The 21,071-nt window shown below is 53.1% G+C and overlaps 9 protein-coding genes across 9 annotated transcripts; 4 read left to right on the top strand and 5 right to left on the bottom strand.

Moving 5' to 3' along the window:
* Nucleotides 1–2,059: 2,059 nt before the first annotated feature.
* On the bottom strand, nucleotides 2,060–3,771 carry J4E85_001799 (uncharacterized protein; the record flags this gene model as incomplete). The annotated part of the gene is made up of 6 exons (XM_051466083.1): nucleotides 2,060–2,174; nucleotides 2,224–2,781; nucleotides 2,833–3,128; nucleotides 3,178–3,446; nucleotides 3,498–3,648; nucleotides 3,697–3,771. 6 exons carry the CDS (start codon nucleotides 3,769–3,771, stop codon nucleotides 2,060–2,062), a joined length of 1,464 nt encoding a protein of 487 aa, XP_051330640.1.
* A 1,878-nt stretch (nucleotides 3,772–5,649) lies between these two features.
* J4E85_001798 (uncharacterized protein) lies at nucleotides 5,650–7,388 on the bottom strand (the record flags this gene model as incomplete). The annotated part of the gene is made up of 6 exons (XM_051466082.1): nucleotides 5,650–6,383; nucleotides 6,432–6,531; nucleotides 6,585–6,980; nucleotides 7,027–7,087; nucleotides 7,139–7,297; nucleotides 7,345–7,388. The coding sequence occupies 6 exons, from the start codon at nucleotides 7,386–7,388 to the stop codon at nucleotides 5,650–5,652; spliced, it is 1,494 nt and encodes a 497-aa protein (XP_051330639.1).
* A 1,248-nt stretch (nucleotides 7,389–8,636) lies between these two features.
* J4E85_001797 (uncharacterized protein) lies at nucleotides 8,637–9,627 on the top strand (the record flags this gene model as incomplete). The annotated part of the gene is made up of 8 exons (XM_051466081.1): nucleotides 8,637–8,686; nucleotides 8,768–8,818; nucleotides 8,871–8,888; nucleotides 8,943–8,959; nucleotides 9,010–9,024; nucleotides 9,077–9,198; nucleotides 9,249–9,465; nucleotides 9,515–9,627. 8 exons carry the CDS (start codon nucleotides 8,637–8,639, stop codon nucleotides 9,625–9,627), a joined length of 603 nt encoding a protein of 200 aa, XP_051330638.1.
* A 601-nt stretch (nucleotides 9,628–10,228) lies between these two features.
* On the bottom strand, nucleotides 10,229–11,126 carry J4E85_001796 (uncharacterized protein; the record flags this gene model as incomplete). Its single annotated transcript, XM_051466080.1, has 2 exons — nucleotides 10,229–10,823; nucleotides 11,026–11,126. 2 exons carry the CDS (start codon nucleotides 11,124–11,126, stop codon nucleotides 10,229–10,231), a joined length of 696 nt encoding a protein of 231 aa, XP_051330637.1.
* A 1,076-nt stretch (nucleotides 11,127–12,202) lies between these two features.
* CRP6 (40S ribosomal protein S27) lies at nucleotides 12,203–12,722 on the top strand (the record flags this gene model as incomplete). Its single annotated transcript, XM_051466079.1, has 4 exons — nucleotides 12,203–12,205; nucleotides 12,369–12,406; nucleotides 12,461–12,607; nucleotides 12,662–12,722. 4 exons carry the CDS (start codon nucleotides 12,203–12,205, stop codon nucleotides 12,720–12,722), a joined length of 249 nt encoding a protein of 82 aa, XP_051330636.1.
* A 976-nt stretch (nucleotides 12,723–13,698) lies between these two features.
* J4E85_001794 (uncharacterized protein) lies at nucleotides 13,699–15,017 on the top strand (the record flags this gene model as incomplete). The annotated part of the gene is made up of 2 exons (XM_051466078.1): nucleotides 13,699–14,082; nucleotides 14,211–15,017. 2 exons carry the CDS (start codon nucleotides 13,699–13,701, stop codon nucleotides 15,015–15,017), a joined length of 1,191 nt encoding a protein of 396 aa, XP_051330635.1.
* A 718-nt stretch (nucleotides 15,018–15,735) lies between these two features.
* RPS9 (40S ribosomal protein S9) lies at nucleotides 15,736–16,519 on the bottom strand (the record flags this gene model as incomplete). Its single annotated transcript, XM_051466077.1, has 4 exons — nucleotides 15,736–15,916; nucleotides 15,969–16,202; nucleotides 16,278–16,376; nucleotides 16,452–16,519. 4 exons carry the CDS (start codon nucleotides 16,517–16,519, stop codon nucleotides 15,736–15,738), a joined length of 582 nt encoding a protein of 193 aa, XP_051330634.1.
* A 191-nt stretch (nucleotides 16,520–16,710) lies between these two features.
* On the top strand, nucleotides 16,711–17,364 carry RPL21A (60S ribosomal protein L21A; the record flags this gene model as incomplete). Its single annotated transcript, XM_051466076.1, has 3 exons — nucleotides 16,711–16,751; nucleotides 16,865–16,959; nucleotides 17,018–17,364. 3 exons carry the CDS (start codon nucleotides 16,711–16,713, stop codon nucleotides 17,362–17,364), a joined length of 483 nt encoding a protein of 160 aa, XP_051330633.1.
* Nucleotides 17,365–19,058: 1,694 nt separating this feature from the next.
* Nucleotides 19,059–20,529, bottom strand: J4E85_001791 (uncharacterized protein; the record flags this gene model as incomplete). The annotated part of the gene is made up of 3 exons (XM_051466075.1): nucleotides 19,059–19,832; nucleotides 19,894–20,083; nucleotides 20,147–20,529. The coding sequence occupies 3 exons, from the start codon at nucleotides 20,527–20,529 to the stop codon at nucleotides 19,059–19,061; spliced, it is 1,347 nt and encodes a 448-aa protein (XP_051330632.1).
* Nucleotides 20,530–21,071: the final 542 nt, after the last annotated feature.

Raw genomic sequence — 21,071 nt, 5'->3', positions numbered from 1 at the left:
TCAAAGCATGTCTCGAGCGGTGTGAGTATACTCGCATAATGTGCGACCTCGCGCGGGCCCTATACCAGCCATCCCGCTATAGTGTGGAGCGTGGTTCCTGCTGCACACCTGACTCGCAGGGGTCAAAACCAAGCGACTATCGAACTACTACCCACCCTCCCACCGATCCTGCGAACAGCCGTTCCAAGATGCCGCCAACGCAATCCTGTTTGTTTCAACGAACACACACACACACTTTTTGCCCCGGTGGTGGGGAAAGGCGTACAGAAAAGACGGTGAACGAATAGCGTTTCGTGCTGCCCATATGCTCGCTGCCCCTGTACTGTAAAATGCCGTACACCACACGCACACACACACAGAGATACAATAGAACAAGTTCGATATTACATAAACCCCTGCCTCAACTACTCGCTTCATTCAGCGAACCGCGTATCTTGCATTGAACCCCCGCCACTCCCTTCCGAGATCGTAAACATGACTCTTCTCTGCAACCTTTTTGTTAGCTTCACTCACGCATCCTTCCTCAGACATCCGCACTCCCTAGGCAGATTTTCTCTCTGCCTTGCTTTCCCCATCTCCCCGAAAAAGCAAAAGTGTACTTGTATGAGTAATCAACGTCACACACACACACACACACAGACAAGCTCTTATACCAGGCTAGTCGCGTATGGGGCAACGCGCGTTGCGCAATCCCTGCGAGCACATGCATAATGGTTCGATCTTGCTGCGATGGGCGGACGGAGACGGGCATTTAGACCGTTTATAACATGCAGAGGATCAGAGTATTGCAGAGTGCAGGGCAGGGCATGATAGTCCGATGGATGGGGGAGGAGAAAAGGGAGTGGAGATTATTTTTTAACCGCCGATCTTATGCGTTGCCGAGGTGTGAGAGATGTAACGTGGGGGCTGGATCTGTTGGGAATAATGATTCGGTATATTGGCTTGGGAATGAGGAAAGGGAATGGGTTTAAGATTGTTCGCCGACGACTGGGTCGAGGTTGCAAAGAGCCAGACTTTCGGGATACACTATAGTGTGATGAGGTTGCATAGGCTCGGATCTTTCTCCTGCTCTGCAATTGCTTCTGCGGCACGCAGGGTGGGCTTCCTTATTCAGGGTCCATGTCATAGTGGAGTCACATATACATCACGTCGTCATCTTCGGTGAGTGGGATACCTGGGTTTATATTGGTTTGTTTTTTTACGGTCCTCCTTGTCCATTGTAATGCCATCGGCGACAGGACCGCCTGCAAAGTGATAGAAATACCTTGTCCTCGGTCATGGCTATTGTGTGTAGCTTCTGGGACATGGATCCTTGCAGCCTGGGCATGCCATGTCCTGATCGGGCGCAGGCCGAGGTACATCTTGAAGATGTAGGATTCTCAACGAAGGTATTCGTGGGGGCTCGCAACAGTTCGTTCGGACCAAGGGACTGAAGAGCAGACGCAGACGGGTTCTGTGCCGCAATCGTGGGTTTTCCAGCGTAGTGGGGCGCGGCAATCATAGTCATGGAAAGACCGTGCATACCGAATAGTGTTTGTATTAAACTGAGAGAAGGTGTATGGTTAAAATATGTCGAAGGTGATGAGTGATCGCTAATAATGCCATGGGAGAAGAGAACAGACAGAAACCAATAAAGATGTTCAACTCTAAAGTCGATCACCCTGAGGCAGATAGTCTTTGGTATTCGTCACGGTCGTAGATCCTTGCGGGTTTGGCTTGTAAGGAAGAAAGAAGGTACAGTACTCCGCCCTCGCTTGATGGAAATAGGTCGTGGATGGATGCTAGATTGGAAGCATCTGCGGGTGGCCAAATAGCCCGAACTTAGGCACTGTGAGTATCGTCGCTTTTGCATGTGTAGAGGTGATTGGGCGATATTCCGAAAGAGGTTAAATATGGTATCGGTCGTCATTCGTCGTAAGTGTGTTGAGGCCGTGGAAGTATGATGCAGGATGCCGAGAAAGTAGAGCAAGCTCGATGAACGCCACGCTAGTAGTCGCTAAGATATCGGGGAAAGGGCCACCAGTGAAGCGCGGGGTCGAGTTCGGGCATAGAAAAGTGTTCAAGATGAGTGTGACTTGTGGCGGCCTTTATTCCCTATGGAGTACTCGCCGTCCGGACACCATTGCTCGGGTTCAAAGTCGGGATTCATGAAATGCGCAGTGTTGAAGTGAGAACTCGTATATGTCAGTTTAGGTCAACAGGCATTATCGGGCCGATACTCACTTGCGAAAGATGGACGTTTGAAACGGCTGGACTTGCATCGAAGAGCCAAAACCTGGTTCCAACTCGTACATTGAAGGCCGGAAAGGACCGCCTCTCTCAACACCCATGGGAGCTGCTCGGTCGATGCTCACGGGTGGCGGTGGGGGGTGTATGGGGAGTGTCACAGGAGGTTGGTCGAGATGTATGCTGTGATGACTCGGCGGGTTGTACTGGCTTGCGTTGCTAGAATGGAGTGGTGTAACAAAGTCCAAGTGGGAAGTGCTAACCGGCGTTACAGGCGTCGGTGTCGGGGCGTATGGCTGGACAGGCGTAACCTGAGGATGAGAAGTGGGACTGGGGCTGAAGTCGTACGAAAGTGAAGGCCATCGCTGGCCTAGACCGACACCAGAGGGGTACATTCCCGGGATCATGTTCATGACGTCGCCGACGTTGGTAGCGGTCGGTATGAATTCGTCAGTGTAGTTGGCTAGGGCAACATGAAGTGGTTGCTGTTGGGGAACAGGCTGGTGCTGGACTTGTGGTATGTCTCCAGCCTTGTATAGGATGTCGTAGTGGCCACTGGGGAGAATTAGTAGGCGAAAGATAGTGCCGTGCACGGTGTGTACTTACGGCCTATAAAGCAGTCGTAACATGGGCGCACCGGGGATGGGGCGATGATGGGCGTCTGTCGGTTCTGAGTAGAAGCTGCGGTTGATCTCTTCGCCTGGTGAGCGGTCCAGATACCATACTTCGAGACCAAACCCAGCAGGCTTGATCAGCGCTTCGGCAAGGGCGGCAATGCCAACGTTGTCGGCTTCACACTGAGTGGGTTCGATGAAGTTGGAGCAGTATGTTTTGACGTCGCCGTTGTCTACAAAGTGCATAAAATCATCTGCGTGCGTCTGCACCCATGCACTGGCTAGGAGCTGGAGGGGGAGTTAGCAATTCGAATAATGAAAGATGTGGAATGCAAACCTTGACGTAGGTGATGATTGCCATAGACTCGCCCGGGTCGTTGAAAGTACGCAGGAGAATGCTATCGGCTTGGCCATTCATGGCGCGCAGCGATTCGGCAAGCCTGGTCATGAGCTCGAACGCCTCTTCGGCAAAGTCAATCCAGATATCGCGCGAGTAGCCGATGTTTGAGAGCAGGTTGCCCAGCGAGTTGAGGCGGCCTTTTTCATGATCCAGCTTGCTCACGTCGCCCACATGCAGCAGGGCCTCAAAGTAGGTGAAGGCGATTGCTGTTCTTGTTAGCACGGGCAAGCAGCACTCGGAAAGCGATGGGCACTCACCCCGCCATCCACAGTGGCCATCGCCACGGCAGGTGCGGAAGTAGGCATATTTGGCGGGCAACGCAGCGGTCTTGACCTGGAAGACGGGATCTGCGGTGGCATATTGCGTCGTGATGGCAGCGCTGCTTTGGCGTTCGCCCACCAGTGGGCCCTTGGGCGGTCAGCGCGCTTGGGCGAATATCGTCGCAGTTCAACTCACAGTGGCTTCGGGCTCGTACTCGCTCGACAGCTTCTGCAGGTGGGCATAGTCGTCGTCGGAGGGATACGCGGCCATGTTGAGGTGGGGGTTGCGATGCTGGTGGCCTGGGTGATGGTGGCCAGTGTGATGATTATAGCTCCCGGGAGCAAGGACCGGCGCGCGGATAGCAAACGCTAGGCCGCCTTGGTAGTGGTTCTGAGCCGGAACTCCATAGTGGCCCTGGTGTAGGTGTGCATGCGGGTGATGCTGGCTGTGAGGGTGGTAGCCCGTCAACACCGACTGTCTGCTCATCTCGTCCTGCTATTATGCGTGTTTTGGCGAGTGTGTGCGATTGTGTGTAGATTGCCGGCACCGTCCGTTCCCCGCTGTGTGCGCTCCGTTGGCTCCCTGATGGCCGTGGGCGTGACTGGCCTCAGTGGCTAGTAATTGGATGGAAGGATTCCACGACAGATCCGGCAATGCGCAAACGATCTCCGCAACAATTCGCCGGCGAGCTGCTGGCGAGGGCAGCAGCGTCTTTAGTAGGTGCAGAGGCCGGCGGCGGAGGGCTGGAGGCTGTGGTCGTTGCTGTGATACTCACGGGCGTCCAGGGGCACACGCCAATATATGGGAGAGACAGGAGGGGATCTTCGCGCGTGCCAGTGCAATTGAAGCTGCCAGGCACCAAAACAGTCTGCAACACTCTGGTCCAGCCGCTCTGAAACGGCCAATTTCAGTTGCACCGGATACCTGCGAGGGGAGACATGGCAGGGCGCGAGGGTGTACAAGAGGAATGCCACTCCACATAATCAGCGCCAGGGAGCATCGCGCAAAAGCAAGTACTATGAGATGCTCGACAGAGGCCTGCTACATGCTCCAAGACGACCCGGCTAGGCTTGCCCACCAACACCGGGGTGTGATATCGATTTCCGCTCCCACTAGTCTTCATGGGTTAGCATCTGGAGATTGAAGTGCACTCTTGATGCTCCGTCACATCAAACATGGAATCGCCGAGCAAAGAGCCGCGGAAGAATCAGAGTCACGAGACAGCGGGCATGACGACATGGGACCTCTCGCCAGGCGTAGCAAGCCCTCGAGCAGCGCCGCCAACCGGAACAATTGCAAGCCCAGGGCTGGCGTTGCATGCGTCGACGAGCAGAGGCTGTATCACGTCGTCGAGTGCACTCAACACAGCAGCATCGAGGCACCCATGGCGTCGAGCAACATGCCAAGACGACCCTCTGGCGTATTGTTGCAGTGGCCGCCTGCATGGCATGATTCGCTCTGCCGCTCCGTGGCTGGTGGCGCTTCTGCGACAGAAAAAACAAGTGCCCGCACACCCGAGATAAACTCTTGTCAAGTTACCGATCCCACGCCGCGTGCGAGTCAGGGCAGACACGGCGTGGGCGCTCCCATTAGCTGAGAGGCTCGCTTGCAACCCCCTCCTCGTCTGTGCCCGCTTCCCCGGCGCGCAGTGCCATGGCTGGGAAACCCGCCTGTGATGCGTATGTGTACGAGTGCAGTGAAGCTTCAGATCACCATGCGTCACATCGATAGTCGATTCACGGCTCATAGGCATCGAGATGGCGAGGCGTTAGTTGGCGGCAGGCTACCGCCATGACCGCGCGATCGGGACCTTGGCTGGTGGCCGTGAGAAAACGAGGCCATGTTACATACAGACGACTTCGCACCGCTGCTGACCTGTGGGTAATTGCACTCGATTGCGTGACCGAACATGTCCGTTGCCCGCCTACTATGTTGAGTCGCGTACCGCTCATGTGCACGGGAACTCTTGCCCGGTGCTACCCGACGAACCAACCCACGTCTCCCTCTTGAGCAACCTGACCGCATGTCTCAATTATTTCAGGTCAGAAACGCCTCGGTGACGGTACTGTGCAACTCCCACTCTCCGTGCCCTGCCCGGAAACCCAGTTACAGGTCGTCTTGTGGACCGCGCGCGACCGATGCTGCAAGTCATCCTTTGCTCACTACCCCCGGGAGGCGTCCTGGACCCTTGCCTTTGCCTCGACCAGACTTGCCCCCCATCGAGCTTGAGTTCCAGCCGCTCATGCCTTGGGGCCCGCCACCACCAGGCGTGAACTGCGAACCGCTCTCGTCCGACTTGAAACCTTCGCCCTCGTTCAGCACCGTCTGCCATAAGGCTCCGATGGCGCTGCTCCACTCCTTCATCGCTTGCACCCTGTCCATGTCTGTGCTACTCTCAATCTCCACCGTTCCGTTCTGCTGGTTGATCTTGCCGCGCAACCGCTTGTCAACGATCAAGAAGCCTACGATTTCCTGCACTTCGGCAAGTGAGATCTTGAGCTGCTTCGAGATAAAAGCCAGTGTGAAGCGGGTGTAGGGTGCGACAAGCTTGACGACCGCCTTGGTGCGCACATTACGCGTAACTTCGTCAATGTTCTCGGCGATGAACGGATCTTGCAGCAAATCCTGGTTGTTCTGCAGGATCTTCTCATAGCCGTGAATGTCCTCTAGCTGATAGGCGTTGACTAGGTCCGTCATAGTGGAGATGCGCGGGTCATTCTGGTAGGGCTTGGTCTCCTGCGAATCAAACGGATTGATGTCTGAACCCGATAGCATGGTCGCGAGAACCAGGTACTTCAGGACCTGTATCCGTTGGAGCGATCCCGCCTCGTCGTAGTTCTTGAAACTCTCGAAGAAGTCACTCTGCGCGCCTTTCCAGTTCTCTGCGATTGGTTAGTACTGAGTCGATGTCTTCGGCAGATACTGCTTGCCTTCGCTCATGTGCATCTTGCCACCACATTCACGGATGATGCCCATAATCTTGGGATGCGGAACTGCGGACTTGACCTTGAGCGCTCGCTGGTATAGTGCCTATCTTAATGTTAGAGATAATGCAGGTAAATCTCAATGCAGATGGGCCTTACCTTTAGCCGCTTGTTGTTCCTGGTCTCGGCATACATGAGAATTTCCAACGAGTAGACTTCCAATGAATATGTGCCTTTGCTCGGGTCATCTGTTCCATCCTCCCTCTGACAGGCCTTGTGTAACTCTCGGAGCTTCTCCGTAAGCTGACGGTAGTCTTTCCTATCCAACCATAGCCTCGCCAGCTTGATGTTTGTCTTTAGCCAGAGCCGCTCGTTGTTGGTGCTCTGGAAGATGTCGAGGGTGAGGGCGTAAAAGTTCTCCATGCAGCGATATGCGTCGGCGTCTTCTGCGGCTTTTTCTATAAAGTCGAGCATGTTGTTAATGGACTTTTCCGAGTAATTACGCGTGACGGCCGACTTGACGTATGTAAGAAGCTCCTTGTAGTGTTCGACAGCCTGTACATGTCAGCTAGAGGTCTTGCTCGGGTATGACCATATCTACCTTGTCGTAGCGGGCAAGCTTGAACTCGAGCTTGATTGCCTGCTTCAGCCCTTTGAAGCCCCTATGCGTTCGTCAGCATACATTCATTCCCCCAAATCTGCATATTTCCTACCAGTCCGACTTCTCTTCTTCTAGCGCGGGCATCCCCAGGAATTCGTCTATGGCTGCCTCGGGGTCGTCGGCCTTTAGCTGCTTCGCATTGTAGTATTTGTTCTCGATGTCGACGTCGCCGCTCTGCTCGTCATCGTCGTCCTCGTACTCGAAGTCGTACCTACAGCTTGTTAGAGGGGAAATTGCCTGCATGTCATGGCGACTTACTCCTCCTCGCCGGAGTCTTGCATGAAGTCGTCATCGTCAGACATGGTTGTGGCGTGGGTGATGGTTTGGTTGAACCACACTCGTATTCTCAAGTTGGAGTGATACGCGTGCGTTGTGCTATTAATCCGGTGGATAGAGGTATTTGCGGTGTGGAGTTGTCTGGAGCTCTCGCGACTTGTTTGCCTACGTGAGGCGGCGGTAGGTGCCTGCGGAAGAGCCCCACTTTCGCGGGGCTAAGCTCCCAGACGCAGCCAGCTGCAGTATCCTTGCCATGCATCGCAACATTCACTCCATTCTCTCTGAAGGAATGTATCAGGCGGTCTTGAGGCTGCGCGTTCGCCATCCCTATCAACATTGCACAAGTACGTCATTACAATTTGTGCCTGCGATCAATTTGGTTCCTACAGCAATCGGCTCCAGCTCCAAGCCATTTCCCGGCTCCTCCATCTCATCTCCCGGCGCACTGACGCAATGATGAATCTAACACTCCGACACTGGAGTAAATCTCCGGTTGTGAACACGAACAGTTATGAAGCCTCAAAGTCGCACAGAGTCTGGACGAGGCTGTGCAATATTCGAGTAAAGTGGCGTGCAGTAGGCCTGCGACTGAGGCATTAGACAGCATATGCTAAGTTCGCGACCTTCTTTTTTCGGTCCGGCTTCCAGCTGTGGAGAAGGCTCAGACCCCGGGCATTCTTATCCCAGAATCCCAGATCCCTTCTCAACCACTCGCCGTCACTAGCAGATCCCTTAACTCGGTTCACGGTCCTGGCCGTCATGTTAGTCTCATCGATCAATTCTTCCTTGCTGCCTGTGCACCGAGGTTCTGTCGCTGGCACTTGCTCGCGGCCGTTTCCCCAGGAACACTAACAAGTTTGACAGCTCTCTAAGATGACTTTGGGCGAATAATTGTTTGGCTCAGCCGGCAAACACATCGCCCCGCGTCCGTGGTGCTTGCTAAATGGATAGCGTCAAAGCCGTGGAGTGGTCGCGGAGGTGAGCAGTGCCAATCGACCTTTCGGGCTTAGTCTTAGCGACGTGTGGATCTTCAACTCCATCCATCCATCGCTTGCATCTCCAGCCCAGCATCTGGATCCCCCCCGGCTTCCCTCTTACCTCACACATCCTTATCATCATCCGTTACCAGTCTCCGGTGCGACTCTCGCTCTCGTCCTCACCACATCCGCTGCCACGACCGCGACCGTCGTCCTTTGTTGCACCAACGCGCGCGCGCCTCTCGTCCCTGACCCGACGACACGACCCAATCGCCGACTCTCCTTCCGACCTTCACGATGCCCATGTGCGGTGGAACAAAGTCTGTGCAGCGCAAGCTGGTGCTTCTGTACGTCTGCTATATGCGGGGATGCCTCTTTGTTTGGGCGACCGAGGCGTGATGCGACAGAACAAGCTAACGTACTTCCAGCGGTGACGGTGCATGCGGCAAGACCTCATTACTTAATGTCTTCACAAGAGGGTATGTAACATCGCTATCCTGCCATCTCCGCAGCTTGCTGACTTTGTGGTAGCTACTTTCCAACAGTATAGTGAGTATTGTACCTGGTATTGAGATACGAATGAGGCTAATGAAGCCCTCTCAGCGAGCCCACAGTATTCGGTAAGGGCGCGCCTCCCACTATCTATTCGTGTCGCTAACAATTACTACAGAGAACTATGTACACGGTTTGTGCGCCTATCTGCAAGTTCTACAAACACGATTGACACGGTGCGACAGACATCTACATCGACAACACACACGTTGAGCTCAGCTTATGGGACACCGCCGGGCAAGAAGAATTTGATAGGCTACGATCATTGAGCTACGATGACACGCACGCGATCATGCTCTGCTTTTCGGTACGGTCATCCGACATTATGCTGTTCAACTCGCAACTCACACGGCACAGGTCGACTCACCGGACTCGCTCGAGAACGTGGAAACGAAATGGGTCGGCGAAATAGCAGAGAACTGCCCCGGCGTTAAGCTCGTTCTAGTGGCACTCAAGTGTGACCTGCGGAAGAAGGAGGACGACGACGCCGACGACCAGCAACCTGAGAAACCATGCATCGACTACAACGAGGGTCTGCGCGTAGCGGAGAAGATCAAGGCACTGCGGTACCTGGGTAAGCCAAGCCACGTCTCGGAACCATGGCAGATATCTAACGGGTGTAGAATGTTCCGCTATGAAGAATAGAGGTGTGAACGAAGCGTTTACTGAAGCCGCCCGCGTCGCTCTGCAAGTCAAGACCAGCAAAGACAAGAGCGGCGGTTGCACAATCCTCTAGGCCAATACAACACTCCCGCCATTGATTCCGACCGCATTCCACCACAAACTACTCGGCCAAATCGAACGCTACTTCATCTCTGGATAGACGCGCACCATCCCACACTTCTCGTGATCGCACCACCGCCTTCATATTCGCATCGTTAACATCCTTCGTATCTTCATCCATTGCTAGTTCTATGCTTCTCAGGAAAAGGTGGCAAACTGTTTGGTGCTGGTCCAAGTCCGGTTGGATAGGACGCATACTCAGGATGGGAGTGCGCATTGGCGAGTAGTGCTCCCTGCATAGACCTTCCCCTCGATTCCTTTTATACGCTTCAACGCTTTTATACTTTTATTGTACATGTTTGCTCCAGTCCAGCTTCGGCGCTGACTTTCTTCACTTCTTTCTTTGGTTTGGCGGGGTCTACATGCGTTTACGCTCCCGGTAGCGAGAGCTTCTCGAATAGATGAGCTGAGTTGACTGCACTTTCAGGGCGAGTTGGATGTCACTTTGGATAGAACACCATCAACAGCTCACGCTCTTCACATCATGCTATCGTGGAACCTAAGTGATGCTGTGCCCGTTGAAAGATGTGTTCCCTTTGTCGAATATCAAGCTCCTAAGAAGCCATAACATCGCCCTCCTCCGCCGGAATTTCCGCCACCTTCTTAACCACCTTCGCCGGCTGTCCCATGACGACACAGAAATCCGGAACATCCTTTGTCACCACGCTCATAGCCCCTACTGTAACTCCCCGGCCAATCGTAACTCCAGGTAGAATAACCACATTACCCCCAATCCAGCAGTCATCACCAATCACAACCGGCTTTCCATACTCGATATTGTCCTTTCGCGACTGCACCTCGACCTCATGCGTCGCCGCAAAAATCGACACATTAGGGCCGAACATGCACCGGTTCCCTATGGTAACGAGCGAGCAATCCAGAATAGTCAGGTTGAAGTTTGCGTAGAAACGTTTGCCTAGGGAAATGTTGCAGCCGTAGTCGATGTTGAAGGGGGGTTCAATGAAGATCTCATCGTCAGCCACATGGCCGATGATCTGTTTGAGCATCTTGAGGCGTTCTGCGGCGAGGATGTCGAAACCCTTGCTTTCGTCGGTTGTGGCGGGGTCGGGGAACCATGTGTTATATTTGTGGGCGAAGGCGCGGGCTTTGAAGCGGGCGGCGTTTAGGGACGGGGTGAAGGCGTTGTAGCTGGGTTGTGTCAGTATCCTACGGTATGAAAACATCTGCCTGCAGTCTACTTGAAGATAAGGCTAGATAGAGGAACATCTAGCGTTGATGTAGGCTTCACGGTATCTGGGTTTCCCTTTCAATAGTGTGCATGTTCACTTCTGGAAGAGAAGGCAGTGAGGTAGATTGAACTCATCGCGGACAGTAGAATGTGTATACATACAGCATACCCGAGATCATCTTCTCGTACTCCTCGTCCCAGGGCACATGGTTGAGCTTCTTCGCCTTCTCTATCTCTTGCGTGTTCTTCTGCTGTTGTGCCATTTTGAGATACAAATCGCCGGTCAATTGGATGAATTGTTTATTCTTTCACTCTTTGTTGTTTCCTCCTCGTACTTATATGCAGTCGCAGTCTATACGATGTATGACGAGCTTGGAAATGACGCTAAGTGGGGTAAAAGGGAAGTCACCCCAGATGCAATGGGGCAATACCTCGCACTTTAGCGCTCACTCGAGTTCAGCTAGATCAAATGACCACACAGAGAGTCTGCGATTGCTGTTCTCACATCCCCGGTCGAAGGCAGAGTGCTCCACAGATTCGGCGGCACGACTTCTGACCAGTCAGAGCTCTCCCGAACTTTTGCCTTGGGAAGCTCACTCGTGTCGTGTGCTTGGATGCATCATATCTACGGATCGGTCCGATTGGGACATATTCGTTTACTTCTAGTTTTAGAGATGCACTTTGCTGTGCAATCAGAAGTGAAGCAATGAGTGTGGTGTAGCTGCATGCAGTTCAGTCGCAACTGTTCACTCCATTGCGACGTCGTAAAATGAAAAGGTCCCGAACAAAGGGCTTGTCAGCAATTAGCTACTTCACTATATTTAAGGACGAGCGGCCAAGAGTCGACGGGTGGCTTGAGTATGTGTCGCAGTTTGCAGCATACATGGTATTAATCTTGATAAGTAGATAGCCTCGAAGGTAATGTATACATCGACTATTATGCAATCTTTGTACAAAGCATCGCGAAATGTAGCCACCCCTAGTGGCGGTCTGCTCATGTTTAGTTCACGTGGGCATCTTGCCGCTCTGGAGCGAGCTTTCGTCATAGACTGGACAACACGCAGCACAGCAACACAAACGTTCCGTAGTGCAGTCAAAGAACAGCAGTGTTAAGAAAAGACTGAAATCTTGCGAAGCATTGTGAAGTCATGTTAATCCGGGGAAGTGAGACCTTCAGTGCACGGGCCGCCAAGATCCACTAGCGCAGCTCGCTTGGTGCACAATGGTCGAAGGTCGAATTCTCAACCCCCCCTTCTACTACGTGACTTTCGCGCCCGAATCATCGACAAGCCATCAACGACAATCAACCAAACCAAAAGACTCTCCATAAATCGTCACAATGGTGAGTTCGAGTTCCCGAGGGTCTGGAGGGCTGCGCGAGAGGATTCTGAGCAGGCACACGAGACGCCCGGAGTTTGCCACAGCATCTTCAATTCGCAACCTCTCGCCGCCTCGCCCTGCGCAAAATTTATCTCAATGAGGACTTTGGACTGACAGTATCCCAGGTTCTCGCAGTTGACCTTCTCAACCCCTCCCCGGCCGCGTACGCATACATTCCCGCCCTTTCGCCCCCGACCTGCGGCTAACAAGCGTGTAGTGAGGCCCGCAAGCACAAGCTCAAGACCCTCGTGCCCGCTCCCCGCTCCTTCTTCATGGACGTCAAGTGCCCCGGATGCTTCACCATCACCACCGTCTTCTCGCACGCCAACACAGTCGTCGTCTGCCAGGGCTGCTCGCAGGTCCTGTAAGTTTGGAACAAATGGATATGGATACAGGGCATGGGCTAACGCATTCACAGGTGCCAGCCAACTGGTGGCAAGGCGCGGTTGACCGAGGGCTGCTCTTTCCGAAGGAAGTAGACGATTCGTCGACGTGATGACAGCGGGGATTGATGGGTTACGATGACGACTATCATGGCTTAGGGGTGTAGATCTCATTGGCGCCGATCGACTCGACCGCAGGATAGAAGAGGGATCTTTCGACTCGAGTCAATGCAAAAGTCACAAAAACGGGAGTTCCGGATATCTCAGCGCTGATGGACCACCCTTTTCCTCGAATCTATTTCCTTTTGTTCGGCATGGTCTTTCAGCTTTCATGTACATGCATGTGGGAGGAGAGATAGCATTTCAGAGCCTTTGGATCAGTCGTCCGAGGTGAGGACCGGCTTGCAATCGAGGATACCTACGCATGCTAGCGGTCCTTTGTAAATCAAGCGTCAATTCCTCACACTCGTTTCGCATACAAAGAAGTGATCCAACATTGTCTTGTGAATAACATGCATACGCCGGTTTATGTTTATGTGGTGTACACTGACTTGATCAAGTTCCGTCTACGCCGAACACCAGGTTGTATACGGGTACTGTACCACCCCGCGTGGAATGGAAACGGTCACAACCTACTAGTATCGCAAAGAGATGTGCTTCTTACCTAGAAAAGAAGGACATCATTCTTGGCAGAATGATTCTGCTCTCCAAGTGGGGAAGCATGGCCGAGATCCCTACCCAGTTCATAGCACCTTCCCTACAAGCAGCCACATGACGAGCAAAACGCCGACCTCCGCCAACTTCAAGATTCCTACATAATAGGCGTCGATACAGCCACCTTTATCTCAAAGACCTGGAGGCAACGCCGCTGCATAACCGTTCGCCTAAAGTGCTTATTCCAATTAACGATTGGACACGAGTCGAGAACAAGCCACCCCACGTCATCGTCAATACTTCCACTCGCCCTCTCGTTCGCTCGCGCATCCGCGGCTCACGGTTCGACAGCCACTAAAATAGATCAGTGGACAATCACAAGATCAATAAACAAACATTTGCAAGCGCGTCGTTCAAAATGTCCACCTCATCCACAGCAGGCGCGGGAGCTCCAACCAACCCCCACCCCATCCCTCTGACGGAATCCGAAGTTTTGATCCGCGGTTTCCTCGCCGCCAACCCGGATCTCTGCGACGATAAATCGAACCCCATCGAGATAATGACGGATCGTTTTACGAACCAGGAATGGAAAACGCAGATTGATCAGACGATTAAGAATGTGTTGAAAGAGGTGGAAAGTGGTGAGAGGGCGAGGAAGGTTTACGAGGGCCCGCGGATGAGGAATGGAGATGAGGCGCTGAAGGAGTTGGCTAAGACGGTGGATCACACGGTACTCAAGTTGGACGCGACGACAAAGACGATCGATGGGCTTTGCGCTGAGGCCAGGACGGAGAACTTCAAGGTATGTGCTTCTGCAGTTGTGGTGGAGTTTCTTCGGGATGAGGCACAGTCGCACCCTTAGAGTTTGGAGCTGGGACACGTGCTACACCTCACCGCTCCCGAGGAAAACCCAGCTGACAAAATTCCTAGTCTGTCTGTGTTCGCCTGAATTATGTCCAACGCTGTGTCTCCAACCTCAAAGGCACCGACGTGCTCGTAGCCTGCGTTGTAGGCTTCCACGAAGGAACCCAAGACACGTACTACAAGCTGCGAGAAGCACGTGCCGCCGTAGCAGCAGGCGCGAGAGAACTTGATGTCGTCCTCAACTACTCCCTCCTCACCAAGCACAACCGACCGGCTTCTCCACCGTTAGAGCGTGCTCGTGACTCAGCAATCGACAGCATCACCGCTGCCAACACGGCCAAGAATGCTGGAAGCAGCAACGCCAGCGACTTTAGCGAGGAAGACTCAGACGAGATCCCAGACTACAGCGCCATTTACAGAGAACTGGCTAGCATACGAAGCCTCTGCCCTGCCCCCACAACACTCAAACTCATCCTCGAAACTTCGCAATTGAACTCCGCGCAAATCCTTGCTGCATCTCATCTTGCCGCTGCTGCTAGCTTCGACTTTATCAAGACATCCACTGGCTTCAACGGACCGGGCGCTAACCTGCCCAACGTGCAGCTTATGGTGGCCGCGGCGGAGTACCTCGCATCGGCCAAAATAGGCAAGAAGAAGATGGAGGTCAAGGCGAGTGGTGGGGTCAGGGACTTGGACACGGCAGTCAAGATGCTGGAGGCTGGCGCGACACGGCTGGGAACTAGTTCTGGGTTGTGGATTATGCAGGAGGCAAGGGCCAAGGTGGGCGAGGAGAGGGTTGCGGCTGGGCTGTCGTTGGAGGGGAAGAGACCTAGCCCGCAGACGCGGTTGTATACCGATGATTCTGAGTACTAGTATTATGCAGTAGGGAAGAGCATATCGAGATATAGTGATCGAAAGCCGGTGTTGTGAGATAGTATTGGCACTTGTCGATTGCTTGAGTTGTAATGTGTGCATGTGGTAGGGTCAAGATATGGAAGGTACTAGGCTCTTCAATAGTTTAATGCAGAGTGCAGCGAGCTGATCAAACGTTATGCAGCTTGGGGTTTGCGAACGACTCAGCCATAGGGCAGACCTCGTTGCAAGAGCGTCAGTCAGACCACCTCATACAAGAAAAAAACTAAACAGGTCGGGAGCCTACATCAACGTCAGGCCACCTACTTTGCATGTTTTTATCTTGATGTAGGCTCCACAGTGTCCGAACTTTTCCATGAATGAGGTGAGATTGTCACCTTATACAAGAAAGAACTGAGTAGGCCTGCAGCCTACACTAGGGCAACAACAAGCAAGTGACAAGACGTAGCATCAATGTAGGCTGCAGGGTGTTGTAAGATCCCACAAACCGTACGTGGACAAGCATCATTTACATTCTCACGGGCATTGTAAGTGAACTAAGACAGACGATGGCAGTTGAAAATTTTTGGGCAGTGTCTACGTGAAGTGTATGTAGATCATCCACCAGCCGAGACCCACAAGGGATATAGTGCTTTCCAGGACAGGATGACTATCAAAGAGATTCATCCCATCGTGCCTAACGCCTGTCGTCCATGAATCATTCCTTTTGGCGTCAAGTCTACTCCTCGTCCTCCTCGCCGGCGTCCTCGTCACCACCCTTCTCGGCGGCCTTGGCCTTCTTCCTCCTGACACGGCCAGGGCGGCCGCCACCGAATGGCGAGGTCAGAGCGAAGTCGATGTGCTTCTGGGAGTCGAGGCGGACCATGAAGGAGGGGACGTTGACGATCTGCTTGCCGACACTGTGATACTGTTAGTCGCGCGCTTTTTGAGCGAATGCGGGCGGATGCATACCGGATGTGGCGCTGGCGGATCAGGACACGAGCGTGGTGGATGGACTTGGCGAGGCCGAGCTTGTAGACGCAGGTCTGGAGACGGCGCTCCAAGAAGTCCTCAATCTTAAGGGCCAAGACGTAATCGAGCTTCATGCGGGACTCGTCAAGGACACCGACACGCACGAGACGGCGAATGAGAGCGTTACCCTCGAAGAGACGCTTGGGGTCCTTCTCGTCAAGAGTAAGAAGCGAACTGCGAAATGTTAGCAACTTCGCATCTCGCAGACTGCGCAGCAATTGCGCGCAGACGAGAACAATGAGCACTCACCGAGCGGCACGACGGATCTTGGACAGAGTCAACTGGACACGCCAGACCTCGCGCTTGTTGCGGAGACCATACTCGCCGACGAGCTTGAGCTCAGTATCCCTAACCCAACATTAACTTGTGTCCCAGACATAAGCGGAGCACGCTCTCGCTCAGTGGCCATGGGGTTGCACATACAGACGAGCGGACTCGAAAGGACGACGGGGGACGCTGTACGTCTTGGAGTAGGATCGGGGAGGCGCCATTGTGGTTGTCGATGGTTGAGTCTGCGATAACGAGAAAGAAGAATATTGCCAAAGCGCACAGTTCGCTTAGCGACGCATTGACCACCCGGGTGGTCCCAAGCCCACCACCGGGCGCCGGCTCGCACAATATTCTAGAGTCGGAACATCACCACAGCTCAGCTACTAACCACCAGCCCAACTTCAAACACACAATGGGTCACGCAGCCGGTCTCCGCGCGGGTACGCGCTATGCGTAAGTTGGAATGATTGCGACTCCCCTTGCGACTCCCCATGCGACGAGACCAGACCGCAGTCTGAGTCGAAGGCGCACTCTATTCATTCGGACAATTGCTGACGCTGCGACAGTTTCTCTCGTGACTTCAAGAAGAAGGGAATGATCCCGCTTTCGACCTACCTCAAGCAGTACAAGGTCGGAGATATCGTCGATGTCGTAGCCAACGGTACGAAACCCCAGATCCACAGCGAAAGCGGTTGAAGCGGAGCACTTATGCAAAACAGGTGCCGTCCAGAAGGGTATGCCCTACAAGGTCTACCACGGCAAGACCGGTATCGTCTACAACGTCACCAAGTCCGCCGTCGGTGTCATCCTCCAGAAGCAAGTCGGCAACCGATACATGGAGAAGCGCATCAACGTCCGCATCGAGCACGTCCGCCACTCCCGCTCACGAGAGGACTTCCTCAAGCGCGTCAAGCTCAACTTCGCCAAGCAACAAAAGGCCAAGGAGACTGGCGAGCCCCAGCAGATGAAGCGCCAGCCCGCACAGCCCCGCGCCGAGCACATTGTCAGCCTCAAGGAGCAGAAGCCGGAGAACATCACACCCGTTCCTTACGAGACCTACATCTAGACGTGGACAGGTGGCTCCGGGTGGATTGGCTGGCAAAATGGGATACGGATGGTCAACGGCGTGGTTTCTCGGACTTCTCGATTATTCTCCTTCTGCACCTTCTTACGCATGGAAACCGGCGATGTCATGGTGCAGATACAGTGGTGTGCCAAAATGGCTTTGAGTGACCCCTCACGCCAATAAACATCATCCTCCAATCCCAGTACATGCCGTGTCTTGTGTTGAAGTGTGAAGTCCTACCGCAACCATCGCCCAAGACGCTCCACCAACTTCTACTATTCGCAGTCTACAGTCAACATCAAACCAATCACGGAATGACTTGGGCGTGGACCTATGCGCTCGGTAGGGGGTAACGTCAATTACGAATAATGAACAAGTCTACGTTGCCTTAGCAGTTGTTTGAACGTTCGTTTTAGTAGGAATGTAGACTGCGGTACATCCGATCAGTTTCTTACCATGTTCCCAAAATCGTCGCCATGAAAGCTTACACCTGCAGCCAACGCCTGCCATTGCAATTCCTACCGAGTGCCAAAAGCGCGCCATGACATACTCTTCCAGTCCGGCCTTCTCTACATGCGACATCTCATCAAGCAGCATACTGTTCAGAGTTCCAGCGATTGCGATCGCCACCATGAACCACGCGTACTACCATACCTTAACCCTGTACGTCTAAACGATGAATGGTTCGTGTTATGTAAGATAAGCGATGAGTATGTTTTCTCACGCTCGCTTGATGCAATACCCTTTGTTTTGTCGGCTGCAGTACCCGGACCACTGCAAACACGTCCAAGGCATACTCTGCTCCACCCCACCCCGATCAAGGATGAAACTGAAAATAGGTCTGTAGAATACGTTAGTGCTGAGACGAAAATAGCAAATTCTGAATGCAATACAGACCTTCGGGTCATTCACTGCTAGTACTAGCTGTAGGTAAATGTGCATTTTTTCCCTTCGATGGAGTGGCTCTCGAAAGCTTCTCTACGAAGCCGGCTCCAGCACCCTTCAAGTCGGCGTTCATTTCATGCAACATAGGAAGCAGGCCCGTAATACGAATGATTCGATCTAAACGCAATCAATCTGGACCTCGGGACTGCTTAGCGTAACGCTGTCTTGGAATTCGGTGAGCACTCCGTCGTTCGTCGGGATACACTAGGCGTAAGGTTTCGCGAGGAGCCTCGCACCGCACTCCGAGTGTCTGCTAAGAACTTCGCAAGGTTAGTACTTTCGATAACGTGAAACGTGGAACGGATGTTGGATTGACCGGTCACATTTTTACTCCGAATGTATGCGTATGTACTTTCGCGTGGACACTAGGTGGTGGAACATGGGGGCAGATATGTATTGTCCCATATAGTACTGAGCTTTTACATCACGCGCAGACACCAACACATGGTGGTGTGATAGACGAGAAACGGACAGTGTACGTTTGGAATTGTAGTTGTTATTTGTATTCGGGTATCTCAATGCTACCTCTTGGTAGACAGTGTAGTACAACATAGCTTAGAAACAAAGGAAACAGGAAGTCGCGCCAGTCCAACGCCTACGCTTTTCGTGCTGAACAAACGATAGTGTACAAGTAGTATCGAGTCAAGGTAGGGACAACGGGATCGGTGTGAAGTGCAGTTGTTGCTGCGAGCAACGGACGTGGTCGCTTCGTTAAGAACCAGGTCAGGGGTGTGCAAAGGATACCCGTCTCATGATGACCTTCGACTGTATTCATCATTCCAGTCTTTCGACCGTGGCCTTCCCGCTTCGAACTCTTTGTCGTCAGCAGTCTCCACCTGCACACTTGTCTCTGTGACAATGCTGATGCCGTGCCCCGTGGGTGTGTTCTTGATTATCGAATCTTGTGATCCTGCTCGTGTTGGACTATCGTCCTCGTGTAGCGTGTCTTCGAGTCGTGACCGCGCTGTGTAACTGCGCCCGCGGCGGTGGTCCACTATTCGTGATAGCCTGTTGCTGCCACCTACTATGGTGACGGTGCGGGCAGTGGATGTGAGGGGTTCTTTGTTGCTCATGGAATGCAGGCCGTAATGATTGTCGTCGCCTGGTCGTGCTGCGTTCGTGAGGGTCGCAGTGACAGTTCTGTTGTAGTGCCCTGTGCTCAAGTCTCCGGAGACTAGAACCCGCCGTGTCAAGGTGTACAACAGCGCATCGATCCAGCCGCACGATGTGAGAAGGGAGCCAGCCACGACGTAGAAGAGTTCTGGCATTGCATGACCAGTCATCGCTACCATGCGACCCACTGCTATGGGCAATGTGAGGAGGACGTATACGAAAGGGTACATGACCATAAATTTGGTTGCGCGCGTGAGCTTGCTAGTATCGTTCGCGATGATGCTCCGGATGCGGCCGCGGAGGTGGAAGAAGACATGGGCGTAGATGATGATTGTTCCGAACTCGACAATGAAGATCCACAGGTAATGAAGCCAAAGTCTTTCTTCTTGGTAGTTGGAGGAAACCCAACACTACTCAAAGTCAGTCCAAACAGCTCCCGGGTACAAGGAAGTCGGAGAGGGGTATGCTTACCCATCCTGCAGCACGAGCGAAGTATCGCTCCTGGTAGAGCGCCGGTCCAAGCACCGTGAGGAACAATGCGAAGGCCCAAATCGAGAGGATTGACACCACAAACCAAAAGTATGGCATTTTGTATCCCTTGACCACGCCCAACCAGGTGTGTATCGCGATTGCGAGGACGAAGAAACCGCTCGCGACATCTCTGAACACGAGTATACAGAGTCAGTGTCTATCTCACAGACATATTGGACGGGATAATGCTTACCCAATTTGTAGGAACCAGGCCTGCAGGAAACATGCGCCAGTAGGTGCCGCGATCTTGTTGATTCGAAGCCAATGGAAGGAGATCGAGAAAGCGATTGATTGTTGCAGATCTGCGATTAAGAGGTTGTAGATGAGGATAACGTATTGGTTGTATCCGACGTATTGTCTGTAGTGTCTCCGCCACGATATCATTCGTTGAGTGATGAATCCGAGCAAGGCCGTAACTGATAATAAACTCATCATGGCGAATATGCCAAGGGGAATGAGCCCCGCCTTGTAGACGGGGGTGAGCGGATCCATGCTGTCCAAGGTTGGGTCGTACGGCTTGTCGAGAGAACGGTCTTCCAGGGCAGAGGTTATAATGGCCATATCGTAGGGCGCCATGGTTGCAACAGATCGTCGTATGCGAGTTGAAGCGGCCCGATAAGATGATCGGACGTAGTTCTGTTCTCAGCTCATCAAGAGACCATGGCCGGCAAGCAACAAATCGTCGAATCGCGCCTGCAACGAAGCAATTTCGGTCTCGTGCTCTGTAAGATCCAGTGACCGCCCCAAGATTTGTCGAGCGCCAATAAGCAGGCTACTGTGTGACAGGACGTTGTCGAACGGTCAGATAGGTTGAGTAGGTCAGGTGGGATGTGGCTTGGCTTTGTTGTATGCACAAAGGAGGAGTCAACACTAAAGGTATTCTCCGCGAGAAAGATCCACAGCTTAGGGCATGTGCGAAGGATATAGGAAATAATGTCAATAGATGCCAACAACTAGTCTGGGTGGAGCAGTGTGCCCTGATATGGACCGAACACATGAAAGGAAGGAGATCGTCCAACTGACTTCTTTACCGGGCCAAACGGAAATGCAGGTGCCCCAGACGCGGCATGTTGGACGGCGTGGACGGGTCCTAGACGATCGCTAAGCTTCTCAGCACG

This window comes from Alternaria conjuncta, assembly GCF_024043145.1.
Source record: "Alternaria conjuncta strain BMP 0040 chromosome Unknown scaffold_2, whole genome shotgun sequence".
Classification (NCBI taxonomy): Eukaryota; Fungi; Ascomycota; class Dothideomycetes; order Pleosporales; family Pleosporaceae; genus Alternaria; species Alternaria conjuncta.
The sequence above is the reverse complement of the archived record's forward strand: the minus strand, read 5'-3'. Positions and strand labels throughout refer to the sequence as shown.